General features: G+C 46.9%; 1 protein-coding gene across 1 annotated transcript in view; it reads right to left on the reverse strand.

The window, feature by feature from the left end:
• Positions 1-5,988: 5,988 nt before the first annotated feature.
• The window catches only part of LOC149363042 (uncharacterized), a 33,962-nt gene continuing 16,337 nt past the window's right edge, over positions 5,989-23,613 (reverse strand). The window contains exons 5-9 of the mRNA XM_089568425.1: positions 22,787-22,955; positions 18,836-19,114; positions 16,505-16,652; positions 15,940-16,230; positions 5,989-6,450 (exon numbers count right to left, since the gene is read on the reverse strand). Coding sequence (XP_089424551.1) covers positions 6,311-6,450; positions 15,940-16,230; positions 16,505-16,652; positions 18,836-19,114; positions 22,787-22,955 — 1,027 coding nt within the window. The 3' untranslated portion in view covers positions 5,989-6,310. The remainder of the gene's footprint in view (positions 6,451-15,939; positions 16,231-16,504; positions 16,653-18,835; positions 19,115-22,786; positions 22,956-23,613) is intronic.

The following is a 23,613-nucleotide window of genomic DNA, read 5'->3' on the forward strand; positions in this document are numbered from 1 at the left end:
CTCCGCCCGAACGAGGCGAGCGGAAGGCGCTGCCTTAGCGCGCTCTCTGTGCGGGCAGTGGCGTACATTGCGAAGAGGAGGGAGTGGTTTTAGTGGGCGCCGCCTGATGGCGCTACGTGCGCGCCAAGCGAAGAGGAAAAGTAACTGAATTGTACTTTGCTACTCGCTTAACTGCGAAATCTAATTTGCATGCTCATAATTACTAATATACACCACAGCACATGTTCCTAAGGCACCCTTCGAAGACAACACCGTACTCACTAGACGCGTCTTTGTTCATTCCAAACCATCGAGCTGGCCTGGCGGAGTATCAAGGACCTGCCCGAATTTACTTTCTTGAAACAATGGAATGGTTTTTTCCCATCCAGAAAGCCGCTTCGGAGCCTCCCGACTGCCTCTCAAGTCTAGAGCCACTGTGTATGTTACAGGAATTTTAATCTGACGAAGCCAGACTCGTGATGACTGACCACGACAGTGTCGTATGTACTATCAGCGTCAATTGAAACGCGAACAAGCCAATTGAAACGCGAACACCACAACTCGCAGATATTATACTAGAGAGGCAAAATACATGAGCAGTTGATTTTCCCATCGAAGCCCGAAAGACCGCTCTTATGCAATGTGCCTCTAACATGCTTGATTTTTTCTGCGCGCATTTGAGGTGTTTTGTTCGCATTTCATTTGACGCTGATAGTACGTATCGCTTTGTGTGCATTTGTTGTGTTTTTTGGGTTAATGTTATGCGCCAAAGCCAGGCAATAAATAAATAAAAAAGGCTGGCGCGGTGGAGTGGTTAGCGTGCTCGTCTCGCACTCCGGAAGCCCTGGTTCGATTCCCCAACTCAACCAATTTCCTACTTGGTTTTATCTATTAATGCTTCTGGGATTTCTCCCTCACCGCCAACGCCGCCGACGACGACACCTGCTTTTCTGCGACACGGGGCGCTTAGCGCTATCACGTTAAAATTCCAAGCAGTCACTTGGTTCAAGTGAGGGTCTATTTCCAGCTTGCACAAAGACGTGCGCATCTTCATGCGCTAAATTAAGAATTGGAGAGCTTTGCTTTATCACACGTCCCCCTCCGAATTTTTTCTAAATCCTCTTGATACGAGGGGATACCCAAAAGAAACCGGACTAATTTTTTGAATCGGCACAGCTTCTGTGGTACCGCGTTTTGTCGCTAGGAGCGCATAGAACGAACATTTCTGAGTCAGTAAGCCGAGTGCCGTCGCTGAAGGAGGTCAGAATAGTTTAGGCAGAGTTTTAGAGTGATGACTGTTTTGTGTGAGTGTCGTTTTTGCAATGGCTGATGTTCGTGAACAGCATGCGCCGGTGAAATTTTGATTTTTTCTCGGAAACAGTTGAACGGAAACTCTTGAAATATTCAGAAAGACGTTCAAGGACGATGCTATGGGGACAACTCAAGTGTTCCTGAATTAAATCCTGAATCAAAACAACAGTCATGCCAATGGAAAACTTCAAATTCATCTCGCCTCAAGAAAGCTCGTCAGGTGAAACCAAACCTCGAAACAATGCTGATTTGTTTTTTCGAAGTGAGAGGAGTCGTCCATTCAGAATTTGCTCCGCAGTCAGACAGTTAACCAGGCTTTCTGCTTGGATGTTTTGAAAAGATTGGGCAAGAGTGTTCGGTGGAAGCGGCCTGATTTGTGGCAGACGGGTGACTGGTTTTTCCACCATGGCAATGCCCCTGCTCACACAGCCCTGTCTCTACGACAAATTCGGACCAAAAATGGCATGTCCTCTGTTCCTCAACCCTCATACTCACCCGACCTTGCCACGTGCTACTTTCTTTGTTTCGTAAAATGAAAAGACAGGTAAATGGAAAGCGTTTCGCTGATGTTGCTGAGGTGAAGAAAAAAACGACGGAGGGACTGTCAAGCATCACAAAAGATGAATTTAAAAAATGTTTTGAAAAATGGAATGAAAGATTCGACAAACGTATTATTGTAAGTGGAGAGTATTTTGAAGGATAATAAAGGTCTGTACTGAAAATGTGAACAAATAAGTTCAAACGAAAATAAGTCCGGTTTCTTTTGGGTACCCCCTCGTACATGCAATGGTTTTCACCTCAGACTATTTATTTTCCAACCGCAAATTAAGTGCTCCAACTGGTAAAATACTTATTAGTGACCTCCCGCAATGCTGTAACTTTCAATGTGTGTGTGTGTGTGCGTGCGCGCGCATGTGTGTGTGTGTGTGTGTGTGTGTGTGTGTGCGTGCGCGCGCACGTGCGTGCGTGCGTGCGTGCGTGCGCGCGCGTGTGCGTATGGGTACCTCCAATAAAAACTTTGACACGTTAATCTTTCAACTGTGCAAGGATCCTAAAAGCGAATGCTTTGCATGAGGTCATCTAAATTGGAATTGATGGTAATTTCTTCTTTGCCACACTAATTGCAAATCAGCAAACTTTGTTTCGATTTAATGTTCATTTCCATTCATTGTGCACACAGTATCTGTTCAGGTCAAACTTCACTGATATTTCGAACTACACGCGCACATTGCATCCTGAAGAAAAGTGAACCTAATTTTCATTCAAATGCTAACCAATAGCAGCTTTATTTTTATCTGCACGCCTTACTTTCACTAAGTAGAGCTTCTGTAAATAGTTATGTGAGTTGTTTCACTAATACTTCCAACTACACACGAACATTTGCATCGTCAAAAAAAAGGCACCTAATTTTCCTTGGAATGCTAACCAATAGCAGGTTTATTTTATTCTGCAAGCCGTGCATGTGCTTTTGTAAATAGCTGTGTGAGTTGTTTCAACGTGTCGAATGGAAATATCTGCTAGAGTTGCAGAACATAAAACTTGCAGCAATTTTCTCCTTGCTTCCGAATCATTTTTTGGGACCTCAGATTGTAGTCATTTTTCCATGGGTATCCTTATTTATGAAGGTACCGCTCACAGTCATGAGCGGCAGTTACTTTACTAATTTCACGCTCTTCGCGCTACACTGTGTATATATGCCAATTCTGTTCAGACCCAAACATCCTGCATATGGTGTTTCGTTTTGTGGCACACTCTGTGGGATAAGATGCCGTCTCATGAACAACACTCATCCTGCACAAGTTCAAGAAAAACTATGGGGGCACTTTGGCAGCCTAAACTGCGGAAGGCGAAAGCCTTTGACCTGGCGTGGAATCGCTGCACCGCTTGGGAGCCATCCTCCTCCACTAGCTGCCGCACGCCGACTGAAAACGGAGCAGCGCTCGACGCCGCCGCGCCGATAGCTCCACCTGTCGACGAAGATGACGTCACCTTTTGGCAGCTGCGCTCGTCGATGAGTCACCCGAGGCGCTGGATGTAACGCCGGACGGACGGAGGGACGGGAGAATGAGCCATTAAAGGCTTTCGCCTTAAAGCCCGTCCTTTTATGCGAAGCATACTAGCTCTTCCTTGCTGCGCCGCGCGTGGCCGCGTAGCTACTACTTGACCTACATCGGCGCACCACGTGATATGACGTCACAACAGCTGTGAAAGCTGGGGCTCAACTCGTGCGCTCGCTTGCGGACGCGCAGCTTCCACCGGCGGCCTAACTCCCGCTCCTTCCGCTAGGGGCGCTGACGTCACAAAAGCTGTGAAAGCTGGGGCTCAACTCGTGCGCTCGCTGGCGGACGCGCAGCCTCCGCCGGCGGTATGCTTCGCATCCTAGGCTTAACCATAAGCTAAGCCAGGCCATTTTTTTTCCTCCGTTCCCTATTTGCCTGAATAAATTCTTTGGATACCGCGAACTGTGTCCGCCTAGCACTCGGGGAATTTCATTTGACCGGCGCACCGGGGAATTTGTGCGCACCAGCACGCGCGCAGCCGACACCTTCCTGCAGACAAGGTTTTATCATAAGGCATGGATTTTTTGTATTTTTGTGCGTAAAAAAGTGGTGTCGCTAAACACAATTTCATCTCCAGGCTCCATTCCTCCTTGAAGTGGGTGGATACGTTGGTAGCTGTCTAAACTACCATAAAATTCTAGTTCGTAGTGTACTGTAAATATCAAAAGTTGGTTATTCGAACATGTATACGTATTGTTTGCGTCCAGGGATGTTCTTATACATCTCTGAAAATTTACAGAAATTAACTACATGTCGAAGGCAGCGGTCGCGTACATCGCGTTAGGCCCATTTGTTTATTGGCCGACGCGGTGGCTCAGTGGTTATGGTGATCGGCTGCTGACCCGGAAGACGCGGGTTCGATCACGGCCGCGGCGGTTGAATTTCTTTGGAGGAGAAATTCTAGAGGTCCGTGTACTGTGCGATGTCAGTGCACGTTAAAGAACCCCAGGTGGTCGAAATTTCCGGAGCCCTCCACTACGGCGTCTGTCATAGCCTTAGTCGCTTTGGGACGTTAAACCCCTTAAACCAAACCAAACCAAACCATTTGTTTATTTATTTGCCAATACTGTTGGCCTTGGGGCTGTTACAGTTGTGGGGCGTGACATTTGAAGAGTAATATGTTTCCTTTTGATTATACAAAAATTAAACTTCATCTTCATCTATACAATGATATTTCTTGCAGCGTAATGTTTCTCTTTTTTTACAGAAGCAGTGGTAATGGATATTCACTTGAAAAACTGTTATTTCACGAAGTAAAGAAAAAAACAGAAACAGAACAAAAACACTTCTACATTCCCGGCCTTCACCTTAGGCGAGTTGTAATCGCCAAGTGATTAGGCGTATGATACTGGAAAAAAACTTTTTAGTGCGAAATGAAGATAGCGTTTTCGAAAGTTGTTAATGTTAATTGTCAGAGAGCTCCTGGTAAATCATTCCATTCTGATATCGTCCTCGGAAAGTAAGAATTAGCATGCACATTAAAGCGTGGGTTCGGGGTTTGGTAACAGTATTCGTTGCTTGCTCTCGGATGTGTAAGTTCTTTTCGGACCAAATAATGGGAACTAATAATATTGAAGGAATTTCTTGAGAGGTGAAATAAAAATGTTATTCTGGTCATTCGGCGACGTTCGGCTAGAGGTGGCAGATTGAGAAGACACAGCATCTCTGTTACAGAATCAGTGCGCGCATATCTGGACATTATAAATCGGGCTGCTCTTCTTTGCACAGTTTCAAGTTTTTTTGTTAAGCCACTTTCTACAGGATCTCATATAATGCAGGCGCATTCTAATGTTGGTCGTACATAAGTTAAATACATACGATTTCAGCAGCGCGAACACGGTTAGGAAAAAACAGACAGAAAGGGGGACAGGACAGAGCGCTGAACTATCAACTTTATTTCAAGTTTATTTCAAGTTTATTTCTAGGGAAGGTTTTGTTAGCACTCCTTCAATCTCCCTGTCCGAAAAAGAAGTCGCCTTTCTTTCTGGTTTTATTTGATTTCACCCGGTTTTAGAGGCATCTTTTACATGGTTTCTGACGTTCTAGCCGTGTTAGTTGTTGGCGCTCATCCTTAGTTAACTTTTTTAGCAGTTGTTTTTTCGCCATTTCAACTAACAACCTCCGCTTCCTCGACTTTGTTATCCCATCGTGTTGTAGCAATGTCATTCCTGTGTTTTTAGCCTTTTTGCTGGTGTTTTCTTTAGACCTTCATGCACCCTCAGCCCTGTTGTTCCATGCTTTTTACATGTCTGTCACCGGTTTTTAGCCTTTTCTTTGTTAGCACTCATGCTCTTTTTATCCTTGATAACCCGGGAAAAAGTGATAATATACTCGTTCGCGCTCTGATTGTGTTGTGCTTAGATAGATCCCCAGGTGGGCGTTTCTGTGGCGTGTGTATTGAAGAGCGGGGTCTTGGTCTTTCTTGAAATAAAGTTGATAGTTCAGCGCTCTGTCCTGTCCCCCTTTCTGTCTGTTTTTTCCTAACCGTGTTCGCGCTGCTGAAATCGTATGGATTCCCACCAACTAGCCCGCCAGATTGTGTTATAAGTTAAATAGGCAGCTAATTTGGAAGACTGTGAGGCCACTTTCAATCTTCGTCGCATAGAACCAGAGTTTCTTTTCACCGGCTGAACAGATTTTTAGTACATGATTTTTAGTACAGGTGATGCTGGTCAGAAAGCGAGCATCTTTTCTCGCCGCAGGGGTGACGTGATCGCCGTAGCAACAACTATAAAATTGAGACATTGGGGTGCAATACAAGGGCACACAGTCGTTGCCCGTGTACAAAAAGATCTAGCCCCACGCGTTCTGCGTGGGTGTTTAGTGACAGCGCAATCAATAGGTGTTCCGGTTCTGCTATATTTCAAAAGTGAAAAGTCGCTACGTCGAAAAAGAGTTTGCAGTTTGCAATGAATATTTGTTTCTCTTTATTAATATAGGTAGTCCTTAAAGTGCATATATCATATGAACTTTGCACACAGCAGAAATGAATCCAATTTTGTAAGCAGCTGTGCTCTTGCGACCTTCCCTGTGGCAGTTTTGGGGACTTCATTCACGAAGAAAATCCCACCGCTGAGTTGCGCTGAAGGCTTCACTCGTTCTGCGAAGCAAAACATTATTAAATGAACCGATGAATATAGGTAAAAACTTCCAGAAAACATGTTTACTTCGGCACACGTACGGTACCAACCCTAAGGAATACGATCGTAATTTAATAAAGAAACAGTTTTATCTGTGTATTTCTCAATGCGCGCACAAATTTTTCCCTCCTGAGAGGGGGAGTACGCGCTCTAAGATTCTAATTTCAGGCTGTAGCCTATTAGGTGCTCGCACTCGTATACTTTCCGGAAAGCAAAATTACTGGGAAAGAGGTGCTTGTATGCAACAAATAAACCGTTTCGCGCTGGTTAGTGAGCAGTGTTCATAAGTTCCTGTGTACACCCACTGGTGATACTTGGCATCAGACCCTGTAACCTAGCCAAATCCTTGCTAGGGGCACCAGCCATTCAAACACTACCGTTTGGTTATAGCTATGACTGACGACATCATTGTGAGGTAATCACAAAGAAGCTCAGACTCGTTTCTAGCGCCAAAACATATACAGCCTACATTTGCAGCTGCATTTGTGATTTAGTTGTACCTGAATTAACAAGTTTCTGTGTCAGGGAAACTAACTAGCTTATATATGTCAATGCCTCCTGTATTACGAATGCCTGTCCGCTCATCTGCTTTCCAACGCCAGCCCTGCGTGGTCATCGCGTTATGCCGGCCACACGGAATGTGACGCTCTGGCATTCAGGCAGCGGAGCTGCGCTGCCTTTCCTATTGTCCCCCATGAGGCCGAGCTGTCCAGCGAGCGTTTATCGCCTGATCTATTTAACAGTGGAAACAGATCAGGCACCTCGCTCACAATATGCAGCGCTCTAGCTAAAGCTCCTCACTGCATTTCCGGGGTGCAGAGGCACGAGCGCTTACTAAAGTCTATCACGGCCCCCTTCTTCGCGACCCTGCGTGACCAGCCTCAGCTGGGTAGATAGGCACACTTGGAAACAGGGAAGATCCAGAGATAGAGGTACTAGAGGTCTTGATTCGCCATTTTTAGCTATGGCAAGCAAAGAAAATTAGCGATATTATCACTAGAGAGCGATCAGCTTAGTGTCTATTCGTTGCAAGGTACTTCTAAAGCTGATCAGTAACAGAATTTCAGCAACCGCGCACTGAAGTACGCTGAAAGACTCGGAAATACACCATGTTAACACGACCAATCAGGTGCTAGAAAAATAGGTAGAAAATAATGAAATTCTATACACAAAGTGGCAGTGCACCACGCATTTCCGGAGGGCAGCTATCTCCGGCGGCATCTTCCCTTTGTGGGACCCCGGAGGCGCTTGAGCAAGAGACTGTAAGGCACCAGCTATCTTCGGGTGTCGGGGGCCAAGGCGCATTAGGGGTCCGAAGGTGGACAGCCTGGCCGTCAGCTTTATTCACACGCCGACAAGCATTGAGCTGGTCAAGCCCTCCCTGAAACAGTGACAGGGGTGCCGGCCGGAGGAGAAAAGACCCAAGCTAGTGGGAAGTCCAGGGGAAGGCGGGAAATGCGGCAGGCGCTCAGTGGAGAGCGAGGGAAACGCTCCTGCCTGGAAAGAAGGGTCGCCCAAACAGATGGCGAAAAAAAACCACGAAAGCTTGTCAGTAAGGGGACGAATAAGGTCCGAGACGACACCGCTGGCAGTCGATCCTCCGGCGCCCGAAGCGCTCAAGCCATCGGTGAGAAGCTGAGCCTTCGAACAAGTTCAACTCTGTGGTCCCTTCGTTCCTTCTGACGAAGAATCAGCGCCAATGCAGCGTCATGCAAGCTTGGGCACACCAGCCTCTGCATCATGTACTAGCTAATATGCAATTCTTAAATATATCCGTTCTGTTGCTACTGAGTCTAGCGATGTCTCTTTGCCTCGCCTTCCCGTGTGGACTCGCGCAGTATGTGAGGTCGTCACAACAGTCTTCACTAATTACGAGAAAGAAGTTGACTCAGTTGAAGCCTCATTAGCCATGAAGGCATTGCAGAACTATGATTTGGAAGAACTATACGAAAAACACTGAGAGAGATCTATAGGAGCTGCACAGTGACCATTTTTTTTAATATCAGTATGGAAGGCCGTTAGACAGGGAGACATTGTCGCTCCATTGAGCACCTCTAGGCACAGCAGGTATTCAGAGAACTAGATTGTAAGAGTTGAGCATAAAAGTTAATATAAAAATACATCAATAATCTTCGACTTCCTAATGACTCGCCTCGCTGAGTAACTCAGGGGTCGAACTGCTGATCATTATCGAGCACCTATACGACAAAGCAAAAAGGTGGGCCTGAAAATTAATATGAAGAAATATTAATTGACAGTGAAGCACTGGAAATGGTTAGGTAGTACATATACTTAGGGGAGATACTAACCGCTGAATAAGAATGAACAGCTGAAATCAATAATGGAGTGAAGTGCATGGCAGCGACTCTTAAGTTATGAATAGCAGCTTACCAGTGTTCCTCAAGAATAAAGGATAAAACATTTGTATCTTGTCAGCATTCAAGTATTGGTCAGAAGCGTGGAGGCTAACAAAAAGGCTTCAAGTTAAGTTGACGATAGCGAGGCAAGCTGGGGAAAAGAAAATGATATGCGTAACGTAAAGAGACCAGAAGAAAGCAGAATAGGTGTGGCTAAAACACGGCTTCGTGATGTCCTTGTTGAAAGTAGGGCAAAGAAATGGGCTTTGGCTCGGCATTCAATGTGCGAAAAGAAAGTGTTCGCTGGCCCGTTAGGGAAATGGAATTGGATTCCGAGAGGATGGAGGCGTAGCAGGGGACGGCATGAAATCAGCTGAGCAGATGAGATTACGAAGTTTTCACAGATAATGGGGCCTCCAGAGATGGCCAAAAGCCCTCATTTTAGCCTTTCCTTGCCTACCATTCCTATGAAAGCATTCCTATGTAATATTCCCTGGCCTTCCTTCATCATCAACTTGTCGACCCTTAATCAGTCTTCATTGTTCACACTGGAGGTAAATCCGGCCTCGACGTTGTCGGCGTTGTGATCGAAAAGCCATGAAGATGGCTCGGGCAGGTGGTGCCCAGACAGCAACCTAGGAGGCAGCGGGGCCAGCTAGGACACGTGACCATGCGGCGCCCTCACAACCTGCCCACCGGATTGTGAACAAACTGCCCACCGTGGCAGGTGGCAGTTAAATTAATTATTGGTCGCTAGGGAAGAGCAACCTGGGCCGCACAAGGCCCACCGATGGGAGCACCTGCCATGGCAGTGGAGTTTCGCATTGCTTAGCCGCTTGATCACCACGCCAGGAGAGGTATGAGGACTCCCAGTGATGTGTGAATGTAAAGTAGAGAATGACCTTCTGCATATACGGCAAACAAAGCATCACGCTATCGCGTCATATACTTAAGGCCTAGCTTAGGCGCCTCCTCCAGTTTTGTGCTTATTACAGATACGTGCAGATGTTACTAAGTCGCACAAGACAGAAATTGTATTTCACTACTCCCACTTTCCTGTTTCTAGCAGCGTGCATCTTGCTTAGGACTTCGAAATTATCAGAAGCCAGAAACTGTCCAAGAAGTAGTAGAGGGACTATGGTCATGTTGGCGATCCCTGGTACGAGCCGGGTCATTCTGGTACTTCTGGCAGTGCCTAAAATGACCTGTGCCGGTAGAGCTGGACCCGTGAACAGCGCAGAAAAGCCTCTCAACACCCTAAGTAGCAAGCCCGAGGGGTGCGCCGGGAGGATGTAGCTCACGAAATTCTCACAGCTGTGGTAGAATACACACTGCCATAATTAATGGGGCCGACCTGCCTTTCACTGCACGCTTCGTAAGTTTGGGAGGAACGTAGCGAATTAAATCCCCTCAATAAACTAGTCTATTGAGTTCGAACTACACCGCCACACTTGCGGAAGAAGGGCGATTCGGAGGGCAAACCGGCGTCAGGGGTCAGGAGGCAAGAGGCATGCATGGGCAAACTGGATACTAAAAAACTCTACTCCGAATCAAGTTACAAGGAAAACACTATCACACACAACGCTTAACAGTAACAACGTGATTTCCAAATTGCAAAAGGCGAGGCAGTGAAGCGTACACAACTGAGAAAAACAGTTATACATAGATAAGTCAAAACAGGAGGTAAGGCGAAATTAACACGTTTAGTTTCGTTACATGAGTAATACCGCTGATATGACCGAAAAGGATGATGCATAAACGAAACTAAACAAAAGTACAAAGCGAGATACAGAGACCCAACTACACAGGCAAAGAAAAAAATCGGAAGTGCGGAGGAATTATCCAGTCATCCACTCACTCGACCCTTCTTTAAATCTAGGGTATCTTCCAGTCTTCCAAGCCATATGGAAATTGCTTATCATCATCTCCGTCTCAACGCCACATTTACAAAAGTTTCGGTACCGTTTAGGACATGGAAACAGTCCGTATTGCGACAACTGCGGCGCAATGGTGTATTAAACGTAAAACGCATCCTGTTTCAATGTCCAGTGTTCGCCGACAAGCATGCGTGCTATTAACATTGTACGGAACCACTCACTAACTGCCTCTAACAGTAGATATTTTGTTAAGTCCCTACGAGCACTTACTTTTCATAGTGACTTCAATTTTCTGCAACCCTCCTTCCTCTTTCGTTTTTATTCCCTCACCCCTTTCCCTCTGTGCAGCGTAGCAAACCGATCATTCTTCCAGTTAACATCCCTGCCTTTCGTCTTCATCCTCCTCCTCCTTGTTAAGTGCCTTAGCTTGCTTTGCGCGGCAGAGAGGCGCAATCACCTTTTTATTTGCCTATTTAGATGATGTTGACACAGTCCGAAAACTCTAATATCTCTGCAAATCTTATGTTATGCACTCTACATTCAGTTAACTTTGCCATCTTCTCTGCAAGACTTTGCAATGCAACAAATAATATTTCGTAACATAAGTCTAAAAAATGCGTAAATTAAAAATAGGGTTTCTGAGATAAAGAGAAGCTTTTTGCGGCATAGTAATATCAGTGTTGGCGGACGTCAAAAAATAGGCGAATCATGTTAACTATTAAATTTTTAAATTCAATTCTGACAGTTAACTTTCTAACTACTGCCGACAGGCGTAAGCTTGTAATTAGTGATTCTAGCCGGCCCTTAGTAAAAACCATATCAGCTTCTAGAATTCCGAAAGCGCGATTACTCTCGCCGCTGTGGTTCAACTATTTCGGACCATTTTTGGCACCGTTCGAAGACCGCGCGGCATCGGCAGGGCTAAAAGCAACGTCAATCAATTCGCGTCCCTTTGTCACGTGGCATGCACTGTCCCGTACACGCTGGAACACCGTGATAATGCGCGTCTGCTGGCGCTGGGCCGATGAAAAGTGATAAGGTGCTTCTACGGCATCAGCGGCGAGCATATGCTTATCTGATTCATGGCGATAGTGATTACCTAGGAACGCCGACAGCACATGAAACGTGGCATAAAGCGGCGCAAAGTGTTCGAAAATAAAATAACAATGAAAAGAAGAAAGCTTAGGAACTGTCTGGAGTGGTCACCTTGTAAGCAGACTGTCTTCGCGTCAGTTGAGCGCTGACATGGCCGCAACTGTTAGAGACCACTTTTCGACCAGTGAAATGGTTGACATTGTTACCGTGTACGTGCGAGCGCAGAAGAATGCCACTTTAGCGGCACGGTTGTACGAATGTGCGCATCCTGGTTTTCATGTGCTTTCTCTCGGCGCTTTCAAAAGAGTCTTCAGTCGTTTCGCGAGAAGAGGGTCGGTACAGCCTCAACGTCAAAGAAGTGGCTCAGTTTTGAGCGAAGAGTTTGAAACTGGCGCCTTGGCCTATGTGAACGTGAACCCACAGGCAAGCTTGAGAGAAATCGGCGATGCACTGGGATACAGTTCTCTTCTGTTCGGAGAGTTCTCAAGAAGCACAACATGCATCCGTGCAAGGTATGCCTGCACCAATCACTGGGAGGGTCTGATTTTCAGCGCTAGATCGACTTCTGTAGCTGGTGCCTAATCAAATGCGAGGAGAGCCCTGAATTCTAAGACAAAGTGATGTGGACCGATGAAGCGCACTTCAGAGATTCCATGGTAAATCTGCACAACGCCCGTTATTGATCGGCCGCCAGCCCACGTTGGGTACGAGGACAAAGACATCAGGTTTGGTGGTCCGCAAGTATATGGTGCGGGATATTTCAAGGACGCATTGTAGGCCCCTAGTTTATCCCGCAAATACCTGTAGCTTCCCTTTACCTCAAAACACCTATTTTTAAAAATTACTAATCATCTTTCCTGAAATACCTGGTGACAGGCTTGCGAAGAACTCTCTGAGCGAAAAGAAGCCTTTGCGAGAAGTGATTACGCTGTGGAATAAGAGGAGGATCAGAATACAATCGGTACTAAAATAGAATCACTATAAGAATAAATTGACGAGTGAAAGACGACACACTCAGAATTAGATTCGAACCAGAAGTGGAATATATTAACGAATTGAAGACGAATGCTATCGTATTTTCTCCGTCTTAGTCCAGCTAATCGCACCTAATTTTTTTTCCAGCCGCCTTCAATTGTAATCCCTCTTCTCTGTCTCTTTTTCACACTTCATCTACCTCGTCCTCGTCGCTTGTGGTTTCCCGACAACGGATATGCGCTGGTATGGGATAGAATCATAAAACTGCAATCGCCACTATTTTGCAAAGAGGTTGCGAAGCTTTTCCTCGGTGATGGGAGTGAGTACATTCGGCCCAACTGACGAGGCTGGTCTGTTGCAGCTGGCTTCCTGTCGAGGAAAAATGTGTCATCTCCATGTTTCCCTGACTTTCGCTGTGTTTTCGATTTTTTCGTTCAGAGAGTTTTCGTTTTTTGTTTGTACGCAGCTCGGAGTGAACGTAGCGTGCAGATCGTGTAGCGTGCTTTTAAGCTTCAGTTCTTTTTTTGTTCTTCTACTTTGGTCGTCATCGCCGCATGATCCGGAATAAGCAGCACGCTGAGAATGGGAAACTTGAAGGCCAGGGCAGGGACGAAGTTGCACACACACCCACACCCTTAACCTACGATTCTTGCGCTCCCTCACCCTCTCCTCACCACCTCTGCCCTCACTCACCCTCGCCCTCACATAATCTTCCAGCGCCAACCCTCACTTCACCGACTGAAGACCCCATGAGGTGAGGGGGAGGACGCCCTCATGAAGGGTTACCCTCGTAAGGTGTGCCCTTGTCCGGTGGCTGCAGCTGGCGCAGTACAGGGTTAATTGAATTGCTGTGGGAGAGACCTTTTTCTTGCAATGTACAGACTTGGTCGAAAGTCTTCAGGCCACAGGCCTTTTGCTTCAGCCGCATGATGGAGCCATCACGGCACCATTAAAGACCAAAGGGCCTAAATATACTATAACAAGGCTTGTTCTCGCAGTAGAGAAGCTTGCTGCTTGACATGTGCTACACACTGCTCCCTTACACGGAGCATACAAGGGACATTCATCGTAGTAGAAGTGAACTCTCTTGCCTGAAGACTTTTGACGATGATGATGAACCATGAGGCGACGGATATGCGCTCTATACCCTTTCCTTGTTTGCATACCACAATGCTTTGGTGCTGCCAGGAAGCTGGACTGATGTTTATAAATGTTCTGTTCTTTACGATGCCAGCGCATGCCTTATCACTTTGTTTCATACGCGACAAGCGACAAGTCCGCACTGGAACGATCGGGAGCCAGCTTCCATGCTTTGCGACGTTGCTGGCGGTAGTTAGTTCACGTTATCTGGAAAGTTCCGCCACCTTTATATCCAAAGGACAACTTAATTATTATCCAAAGAAAGAAAAGTTTGAAATTACTAGATTTTTATGAACAACTTGCCAAAATTTTAGAACAAAACGCGCACCTTCTCGAATGCTTATTATGAAATTTTTGCTGCATCGCGCAAGCTCTGACTCAAAACTGCTTTCAAGGTGCAAATTATATTTCTTTCTACAGGCTCGCCTATGGCCTTTACGCTGAGCTCTCTGGCCCTACAAATTTTGGCTATTTCGATTAGTTATGTGCACTGAAGAGGTTGCTTTGCCAGCAAACTTGTCGACAGCGCATGTATTTTAGCACGATAAAGCCAGAATTTCTTGGGCCACAGCGCCGAGGGTAACGGCGTTTTCGAAATTCTAAAAACTCATATGTATATTAATTACAGTGGGCTACACGCCTCTTAGTAATTAAGGAGCCTAACATTAGCAGATAAAAACTTAAGCAGATAAAAAAGTTTACAAGCCTGCTAGTAAGCACGTCTCAACTCCACTCTGATGTACAACACCACTGACAATGCTATGCCGAAAAAGCGGTCTTCTACCTCCAAAAGCTTACTTTTTTTAATTGTGTAAAGTCCTAGGTTAAACAGTCTCTATACACTCTCAACAGAAATGAGTAAAAAAAACGGAGTAAGCTGTCCTCTAGAGGACTATGTTTTATGAAAGAGAGAGCGCTAAAGAAAGCTTATTTCCTTTTTACTCCCATAGAGTCGTAATCATGTTTACAGTAGCCCCTCATAAAATGACCGTCTAGCCCACATGGCTGTTATGTCGAGGATGTAGAGTTTAGCCGAGAGCGGCGGCCATTGTTATCAAGACCGTTGTGAGCTGCACGCGCTACTATCTTCGCTGGTTACCGTTTCTTTTTTTTTTTTTTCAAAGGCGCAGTGCCGCCCAGAGCGTAAAAGAGTTTTTTCGTGTCCCCTTGCCCAAGAACCGTCACTGCTACGTCTCAGCATCTTTAGATGGCAGTTTCCAGCATGTCCCTTTCCCTATTTTTTTGTGTATTTTTCATGCTTATTCAACAAATGAGAAATAGCAAATACGTTTCTGTTGCTCCCGTGGAGTGAGTATTTCCGACTCCAACAGGCGTTAAGCACTTGTTGCGCTTTCGTGAGTTCCTACTTTTTGGAATATTGACAGTTTTTGTCGTGAAGCGCTTATGCCTACTGACGATAAAACTGATTGACAGGAAACTGCATCCATATAGCTTGAAAAGGGTGATATCTAAGCGAAAACCTCAAAGACTTTTATTTATTTGGCGTACAAACACACCAAAGTTTTTACAGTTCTTCTAACTTGTCCTAGCACATTAAATTATCTTAACTACATTCTCACTGGCCACAACGGTCGATACAAGTCAAGAAAAAAGCGTCCTTTCCCCGTCAAAGGACCCGGTTCCAAGCGATGGCGTCGGCTGATTTCCATGAGCCTGCTAGCATGATGACGGAGAGAGTCGTAATTGAAAGGGGGTGTAGGCTCCTCACTTCATTGTCCGGGAAGTCCCATCTCTGCAATGTTACGCTTGCAGGTTCATGACAATCGGCCGGCGTCATTAGCTTGAAGGGGGTCCTTTGACGAGAAAAAGTCGCTTTGTCATTTAGTTTTATCCGCCTACAGCACCGCATTATTGTGCACAAAAAGGAAACAAAACGTGCTTGGCCACCACACGACAGCTGTTGCATTCCTGCTCATATGAGCTATTATGGACAGCGGTGTTCTAGGTGGTGACTAGCCCTTCACCGATTATCCCACAGACTCACCGGCAACGTATCGCTTCAGTTCCAGAGCGAAGCATGGGTCCGGGCAACGCCCCTTCGCCGCGACCACCAGAGCAGTCAGAGCTTGCTCCTCGGTGCAGGACTCCTGCTGGGTGCTAGCGTCATAGTGATACCTGGGAACGCCGAACACTGCTGCGTCCAAGACGTCCGTGTGCGAAATCAGAATTTCCTCAAGTTCGCATGGGGAGACCATGCATTCCCCACAACGAATCAACGTTTCGATCCGGTCCCGCAGGAATAGACAGCCATCTTCATTGTAAAAGCCAAAGTCTCCTGTAAAAAAGTGTTGTAGTGAGATGAGGCCTGAAAATGCTCGAGACGCTGTACTGAACGAGTTGGCTTAAATTTAAACAACGAGGATGCTGGCGACAGCCGGTAAGAAATGACAAGTTAAAACAAGTCCACGAAAAGAGAAAGGGGGAAAAAAGAGGGCCGGAGGAGGAAAGAAACAGCCTAAAGAGAGCTATACCACCACTGACAAACCACAGTGAAGGGTACTGCAACAAAATCATCTGTAAGCAACAGACAAGATCAAGTCATCGCTCACCAGTGCGGAGCCAGCCGTCGTCCGTGAATGCTCCAGGAGCTTCCTCCAGCTTGTGTGTGTAATCTAGCATCATGAGCGTATCTGAATGCACGAGAACTTCGCCGAGCTCCATAGGTCCTAGCACATTGCCAGTTTCAGTGCTGATTACCTGAATAAACGTGAAAGAAGATGGTCCGATTGTCTCCCTTGCTGCAACTGCATCCAATCTGCAGATTCATCACTAATATACTCGCTTCGTATTTATTTATTTATTCATACGTACTGTTAATCCCCCTTGGCATTATAAAAGGTGTGGTTTTCACATATGAGATTGTATACATGAATACACACTTCTGTATCCAAATAAACCTTAGTGAAATATACTGTCGGTGAAGAAACAAGTGGAATTACAGAAAAAAAAACTATTAGCGTGAAGAGTACAAAGTGACCGTCTAATGGTCAAACTTTTGTGCAAGTACTGTCAGTGTCCTCGACCACTATGCAAACACCATTTATGTGCCAGCAATTAAAACGAAAGATTCCAATTGAAGCATGCAGTAGGGCCACCAACGCTAGCCTTCAATAATTCGCATGACCTTTACTGAAATAATGGCCCGAAGCTTTTGCCAACTCCCGGGTTTTTTCTTTGTCATCAGTTCGGTACCGACGAATGCAATTTTAAGACAAAAGCCTGTTAATCAGACCTTGCAACCAAATTGAGAGGCATATTCAGAGCGCTCTGCGCCACAAGGTGGTGCATTTATTCGGCTCATTCCAAGGTAAACTGTCATGCAAAAAGGGATAAAAGAAAGCAAAGTGAGCAAGGGCAAGGAAGCAAGCCTGGGTCTGTTAGGCGACGTTTCGGCAAGACTTGTCTTCGTTTCGGCAAGTGCGGATATCATAGACCGTGATTATATATACAGGACCTTCATGCAAGGCAGGAGGAACCGGTGGTTCTCCAACCATCATTTCCCGCTTTTTGTTTTTGAATGTTTACTAATGCCGGCAACAAATGCGACGTCAAGGCTGATAGCCAGCAAGCAATACTTGCGATGGGCACCAGTGTCAAAGAGAGGGGTGACCAAAATAAAAGGGGCACAAATATGACGCGAGAAAAAAAAAATCATTCATGGTGCGACTTTTGGGGTTGGGTTTTTTCTGCACCATTTTTGTACATTCGTTGTTTTGATAGCGCCTGCTTCTCAAACAAAACCCAAAGACAAGCATTCGTTGCCAACTATCGGTTCCTATATTGCAAGCGGCCGCTACCATTTCTAACTGACGATGGGGGGATTTGTATAGGAAGGAAGAGATTGAGGCCGGGAACCACGCACTACCGGCTCTGCCTGAAGGAGGGAGGCGATGCTCAGAGGCCTTCTTCTTTGGAGGGGGAATGAAGAACTTTTTTTATTATTCACGCTATACGGGATGTGAAGTCAGAAAATTCAGAGGAAAGAGTAAAGCACGGACACCCTTTTCAGAAGAGCGTCCAGGAGTGTTCCTGCTGCTTCTGCAACCGCATGAAGGAAGAAGAGCGAAATGCGCGGCGCTGTCGACTAGCAGCAACTGAGCCTCATCCCTGCCAAATGCACTCAGAAGGAAGTTGGAAGGGACAAATGCGAAAGGAAAGATGAAAGAGGAGACTGGCGTCACAACAACCAGGTGCACCGAAGCTTTTACGACGGCTGCATCAGCAACAATACCCATATGCCCCTCTCGCTTCCAAGTTCCTCCACCAGATGTAGGCTTTAAAAGCAGTGAACTTCTCTAGTGTACCTAGAAGTCCCTAGATGGAGTCCTGGCTTGGTCTAAGGAGAGGGTCAAAAATTTTCATTCGCATGCACAGTCAGTCAGAAAGAGCGAAAAATTGCATTCATGCACACAATCACGCCATCGCCTCCCTCTGGTGGCCCTACCCTAGTGAGGCAGCGAGCTTGGAGATGAGGAGAGTTGCTTCGCGTCCTTGGCGCGTGTCCATTCCCACGCTGATGACCCCTGCTGAGCACCTGTCCAGCAGGCTGTCTCCACGTGATTCATACATGGGCATTAATAGGCCTCTGGTTCCACTCCGCCGTCTCATGCACACCCCGTCATAACGGGTGGGACATTAAATGGCAAGAAGAGTTGCTACAAAATATGATCCTAGTTTCCAATGCTCTTCACTGATAGCTGTGTGAAATCCTTAAGCTCGGTTTAACTCATTACAGCTAATTTGCAATTACATATATGAAGGCCTTGGGACGTCAGTTTCTTTAGTACGCAGTGAGGCCCTCTAGGGCCCAGGATCCCATTCTCCCAGGATCGGGAAAATTTTTGGGCTAGTATTCAGACGAAGTGGAAGTCCAACTGTACCTTTATTTTCACGTTAGGCATAGGAAAGCCCACAGAATTGTGAGGAGAAATAACATCCGGCTGTGCCGCAGCGATCGGGCCACACGTCTCAGTCATGCCGTACACGTTCCTGAACTCGACCAGTGCGGGGCAGATGGAAAGAATATCAGTTGCCAGGGTTGGTGGTGGGGTTTCACCCCCGCATAGAACAGCCTTTACTGAAGGCAGTGTGGACTCCGTCGTCACTAGCCCACGCACAACTTCACTCAAGAGCGGCAGACCGGAAATTAGGCGGGTTACCTGGAAAAAGTCAAAACACAATGTGAAAGAGACACCAGAGATATATCATACTTTTCATGCCCAACGCCTCGAGAGCTAGGCAGCCTTTATTCAAGCGAATGAACTTCGAAACCACTGAATAAAGACTGCCATGGCCGTTTTTAGTCAGATTCGCAGAGCGTCACATGCACGACCGTTGTAACCAGCCTAAGTGTCTTTACACCGAGTTCTCAATGGGAGCGCTGACATTATTATTTCTTTACAGAACACCCTGCAGTGACGCAGCATTACAGCAGGACAGTCGGTACAACATAAAAATAAGCAAAGTGGAAGTACAAAGCTAAGAGCAGGCCACTAGAAATAAAATATAAGTTAAAGAAAGGCAAAGGGGTAATGCACAAAACCGATGAAATGAACAAGGAACAAAAAAACATAAGAAAACAGCGGTTTCACTTTCGCTCCACTACGGCACCTCTTCCTTTCTTTTCTCAATCCCTCCTCGATCCCTTCTTTACGGCGCGGTTCAGGTGTCCACGGGGATGTGAGACTGACGCCATTTTCTTTGCTCAAAAACCAATTTTCTATTTTTTTTCGTTTTGATTTCATGCTATCACACAAATGCAGCTTGAGGGGGCACAGGAGCAGCATGGTTTTGTTGCGAAAGCTACATTGGCCACCAACTTGCGATTTCGCTGTGGCGGTGCTCCGAGGAGGCACAGAGACCGACCTTGAGCCGTTGCATAGCTACCGCCGCAGCTGGCGGACGCCGCGCTCTCGCCGCGCCATCTGGCATGACGTCACACCGCGCGCCTCTCGCCGCGAAGCCTCCGCCGTTTGGTATGACGTCACACCGCTTGCCTCTTCGTTGCGCTTGCTCTCGCTACGTTTATCCTGGCACAGCCGAGCTAAGTCAATGCCGATTTAATCGTTCCGTGTCATACCTGCATCCAATATCTTCTCTCACTGCCTAAATGTAGCACCGGTGTTGCTCCCAGAAGCGCCAGTGGGTGTTATCATGATGCTGGGAGCAAAAGAAACGGTTCTTATGGGTGAAGAAAGCCACACGAAATTTCATCACGACCTGACGTCACTGGCATACGCACAGAAGGGATAGGTGTAAGCGTGACTACTGCTTATCGTAGAACTCGATCAAGGAGATGTATATGCTCGTCTCGTTCTCTTCCTTATTCTAGTCGTAGTTGCGCGCCATTCTCTACCATCCTGCACCAACTCGCTCTACAATGTTACAATCTATTAGTCTGTGCTGCACAAATTTTATCCCTCCAGCGACCAACAACCTATAATAAAAGCACCTGCAGCCTTACGCATGGAAAATATAATGCGAAACGGTTTATTAGTGCGAACGGTGAATTTAAGGCACGACGTAAGAGCTCATCATGTTCACGGCACAATTCTAAACCCTTGTACAGTCGTGAGCAAAAGTGGAGAGATCGGCGCTTCGGCGGCGGGAGCAGTTGCGGGGCCGCCCCACGGCGCTGCTATCTCGCCGCGCTCGCTCGCTGCGAGAGTGCCTCGAGTGACGACAAACTTCCCCCTCGCTCTCGCGCGGGTGTTTATCACGACTGATAAATTCCTAGTGCAGATTTCGGCTACTCTGCTGGTGAACGGTCGCGTCGACGAGGAGTGTGAAAAGAAAAGTGTAGTTCCCGAAGGGAAAGTAGCGGCAGCTGCTCCCACTCTCGGCGCGCTTCGGCGGTAACGCCGTCGGTGGCTTGCCTGCCTAATCAGCCGGCGGCTGGCACTTTTCAAGAAAAAAAAAATGCTCGGGAACTACACACTTTTCTTTTCACACTCCTCGTCGACGCGACCGTTCACCAGCAGAGTAGCCGAAATCCGCACTAGGAATTTATCAGTCGTGATAAACACCCGCGCGAGAGCGAGGGGGAAGTTTGTCGTCACTCGAGGCACTCTCGCAGCGAGCGAGCGCGGCGAGATAGCAGCGCCGTGGGGCGGCCCCGCAACTGCTCCCGCCGCCGAAGCGCCGATCTCTCCGCTTTTGCTCACGACTGTACATTGAAATCATGGCGCAAAGTACGAGCGCAGTTCTATGCCGCGCATTAGAACTTTGAAGAGTTTGAAGAGTCACTTTCAAGAGTCACTTTGGTGAGGAAAGAGTACAAATGTGAGAGTTGTGCTTTGGTGAGGGAGGGTTTCTTAACGCATACTGAAGGCATTCTTTCTGTCACTGACACTGATATGGTTCTTCAGATGACAACAGTGTGTCAAGAGGTTTTCCGCACTTTGATGCACACAGTGATTACACCACTACAATGCCGCGCAATCTACAAAAGAATGGTACCGAATCTGATCAGGAGGACCAGGTGTGAGCAGTGGAGGACCAGGTGTGAGCAGTGTGAGCAGTACCGACAGCGTCACAAGTAATTTGTACAGCTTTAACTGAGAATCATTAATGAAATTTGTTTCCACCCCCGCGCTCGTCAGTGAGTCAGAGAGTTCAACATTGAAGTCCAGAAAAGGCTTTTACTTTTTAACGTTATAGCATTAAAGGCCTCGTTCCAAAAAAATTCGCCGTCGGCGCTCTCACTGTCGGGCTTGCGAGCGAAAAATCACGAGCATGACTCTGGCAGGTGGGGCCAAGAGAGCAACTAGGAGGCAGGTGGGCCGCCTAGGTCATGTCAACTTGTTGCGTCATCACAACCTGCCCACCGGATAGTGATAAAACTGCCGACAGTGGTAGGTTGCTGTAAAATTAATGATTGGTCGCTCAAGAAGATCAACCTGGGTCGCACAGGACCGACGCCAGGGAGCGCCTGTCATCATAGGGTAGTGGCGCATCGCTTGACAGCTGCACGGCTGCGCCAGGGGTATAAGGACTCCCAGGGATCTATGAATGTAGAGAACGACATATATGGGTATTAACTCGCTACGCTATCGCGTCATATCCTTAAGGTGGAGCTTAACTGTCCCCTGCATTTTTTTTATATTCACCTCAAGAAGCACCAGGGATCTAAAAGGTCGCCCAAGCTCTTTGAAGCATATTCAAATCTTTTTTTTTCGCATCAAGCACAAAAACTGAACTGATTCCAACATCACGACACACGTTGACTTCGAGATAACACACGCAGACTTCCAGTATTTATCACCTACGCATAATTCGTTCTCGTCCATCATTTTTACCCACTCCGCGTGGGTGTTCGCATCACATTTTTCCCCAACACACGTGAAAGTGGACTATGGAGGAAAATGGTTATGACAATACGTTCCACACCCTCCCGTGCGCCACAGGTGACTGACTATACGTGGGGTGCAACAGTTAAGTCAGCAAGAACGAAGTGTCCTTTTGAAGGTATGAAACGAGTGACATAACTCAATGGCCATTAACTATTCTACAGCTCATGAGACGACGTGAAAGGATCATACCAATATCGCACGAAAGGGTGCACCGAAGAAGAAGCAGACATGCACGTCAGTTCACAAATTAAACTGTGACAGTTTGTTGACCGCTTGTTGTGACCTTCGGGGCACATTTGGCAATCAAACGCTTCCCATTGTAAGGGAAAAGCGTCCTCGCCATTCGCTAGTAATCTCCAATCAGCAACCCAGGCACAGAAGCTCCACATAGCTCTAGGAAAGTGCTCAGGCAAACTGCAAAGTTTAGGGCGTCTTTTCAGAAGCTTTGCCGAATTGTCAGAAGGGCGCTGCAGGTCGTACCTTCTGCTCCTCAATGCAGGCAGTCATGGCGGGGACGTCGGGAAAGTGGTTGTCAATGACGGCCGTGGCTCCACAGTGTATCGTCAGGAAGCATTTTGTGAACCCGAAGAAATGGCACATCGGGGCGCACGCATAAACAATGTCATCGGATTTCACGAAGTTCACCAACCTGCACAGAACGTTTCACTATAGCACCCCGCCAAATCACGTGTTCAAAGTGCATTACAAATCCGATGCATCAAAGTGGTGGAAAGGCATATCGAAGTTTGGTGGATAAGGGTTAGTCACCACGTACCAACACCCGGCGTCCCGACGTCTACATTCCTGATTTTGCAGTTCCGAGCAAAGAGCTAAGGGGGGAGGTAAGCACGAGAAAGATTGGTCGGCATTGCGAGCGAAGCGATCAGTTGATTGATCGTACTAACGATTTCAAAAATTGCGGAGAAATTAATGTCGAAAGAAGCAGGTGCGCAGGCAAAAGGAACTCTACAGCATTACAAAAAAAATAGGCATAAAAGGGAGGCCTCCTTCAAGAACCTCCGGGCTGCTATACGGAGATGGTGGAAACCGAGGACGAAAACGGGGTGGCATAGAGGGGAATGTGTACAAATTAGAGCTTAAAACATATAACACCACTTGACTGCAGAGCCTGATAACTGCTCTGCGTTGAGACCCGGGGTATCAGGATGGATGGGTACAGCGCAGTAGTCACTTAGGGGCCCGCACCTCACGCAAGCCTCGCACGCATTTCACCTTACGGGGTCAAAGCTCTATCTCATGCAGTCGCCAATGTGAGAGGCAAAGGCCGTGGCACTGTGTGCATCTGA

This window comes from Amblyomma mixtum, chromosome 2 (genome assembly GCF_055824585.1).
Source record: "Amblyomma mixtum isolate Tamu chromosome 2, ASM5582458v1, whole genome shotgun sequence".
NCBI classification, from domain to species: domain Eukaryota; kingdom Metazoa; phylum Arthropoda; class Arachnida; order Ixodida; family Ixodidae; genus Amblyomma; species Amblyomma mixtum.